The sequence below is a fragment of the Phytophthora parasitica genome (genome assembly GCF_000247585.1).
Source record: "Phytophthora parasitica INRA-310 unplaced genomic scaffold supercont2.10, whole genome shotgun sequence".
NCBI classification, from domain to species: domain Eukaryota; phylum Oomycota; class Peronosporomycetes; order Peronosporales; family Peronosporaceae; genus Phytophthora; species Phytophthora nicotianae.
In genome coordinates this window covers 630354-630935 of record NW_008648996.1, presented here as the reverse complement: position 1 = coordinate 630935, position 582 = coordinate 630354, and the positions used below count along the sequence as shown (strand labels likewise).

Genomic DNA, 582 nt, shown 5'->3' with positions numbered 1-582 from the left:
AAGCTCCAAGAGCACCAAGTCTCCTCTCAACACCAACTCCCTCTTATATCATGGCGACCACCAAGAAAACAGTCCTCATCACGGGAAGCACACGCAGTATTGGCCTCTCACTAGCCGAGTACTACACCAAGGAAGACTGGAACGTCATTGGAACGGCGCGGCCCAACAGCAACACCGACCAGGTACGTCGTTCTCAATACTTCCTGTTTCTATACTCGTTGACGTCAATCTCATTCTGTGCGTACAGCTCAACGCTCTATCACCATTTAAAGTGGTGACACTGAACACAAGTGACGAATCCTCCATGCTCGAAGCTGCACGCCAACTGGAAGGCGTGCCTATTGACCTCCTCATCAACAACGCCGGCATTTGGGAACCCGACACGTTCGAATCGGCCACCAAGGAGGCATTCATGCGTCAGTTCGAAGTGAATGCGGTGGGTCCGTTCCTCACGACGCGAGCGCTACTACCGAACCTGGAGCTTGCGGCCAAGAAGAATGGGTTTGCCTATGTCGCACAGGTGACGTCTCTCCTGGGAAGCATCGGCAGCAACACCGCGGAAATGGCTGGATTCTTCAGCAA

General features: G+C 53.4%; 1 protein-coding gene across 1 annotated transcript in view; it reads left to right on the top strand.

The window, feature by feature from the left end:
• Positions 1 to 3: 3 nt before the first annotated feature.
• The window catches only part of PPTG_06758 (hypothetical protein), a 2287-nt gene continuing 1708 nt past the window's right edge, over positions 4 to 582 (top strand). The window contains exons 1-2 of the mRNA XM_008900799.1: positions 4 to 182; positions 248 to 520. Of these exons, the coding sequence (XP_008899047.1) occupies positions 51 to 182; positions 248 to 520 (405 nt within the window). The 5' untranslated portion in view covers positions 4 to 50. The remainder of the gene's footprint in view (positions 183 to 247; positions 521 to 582) is intronic.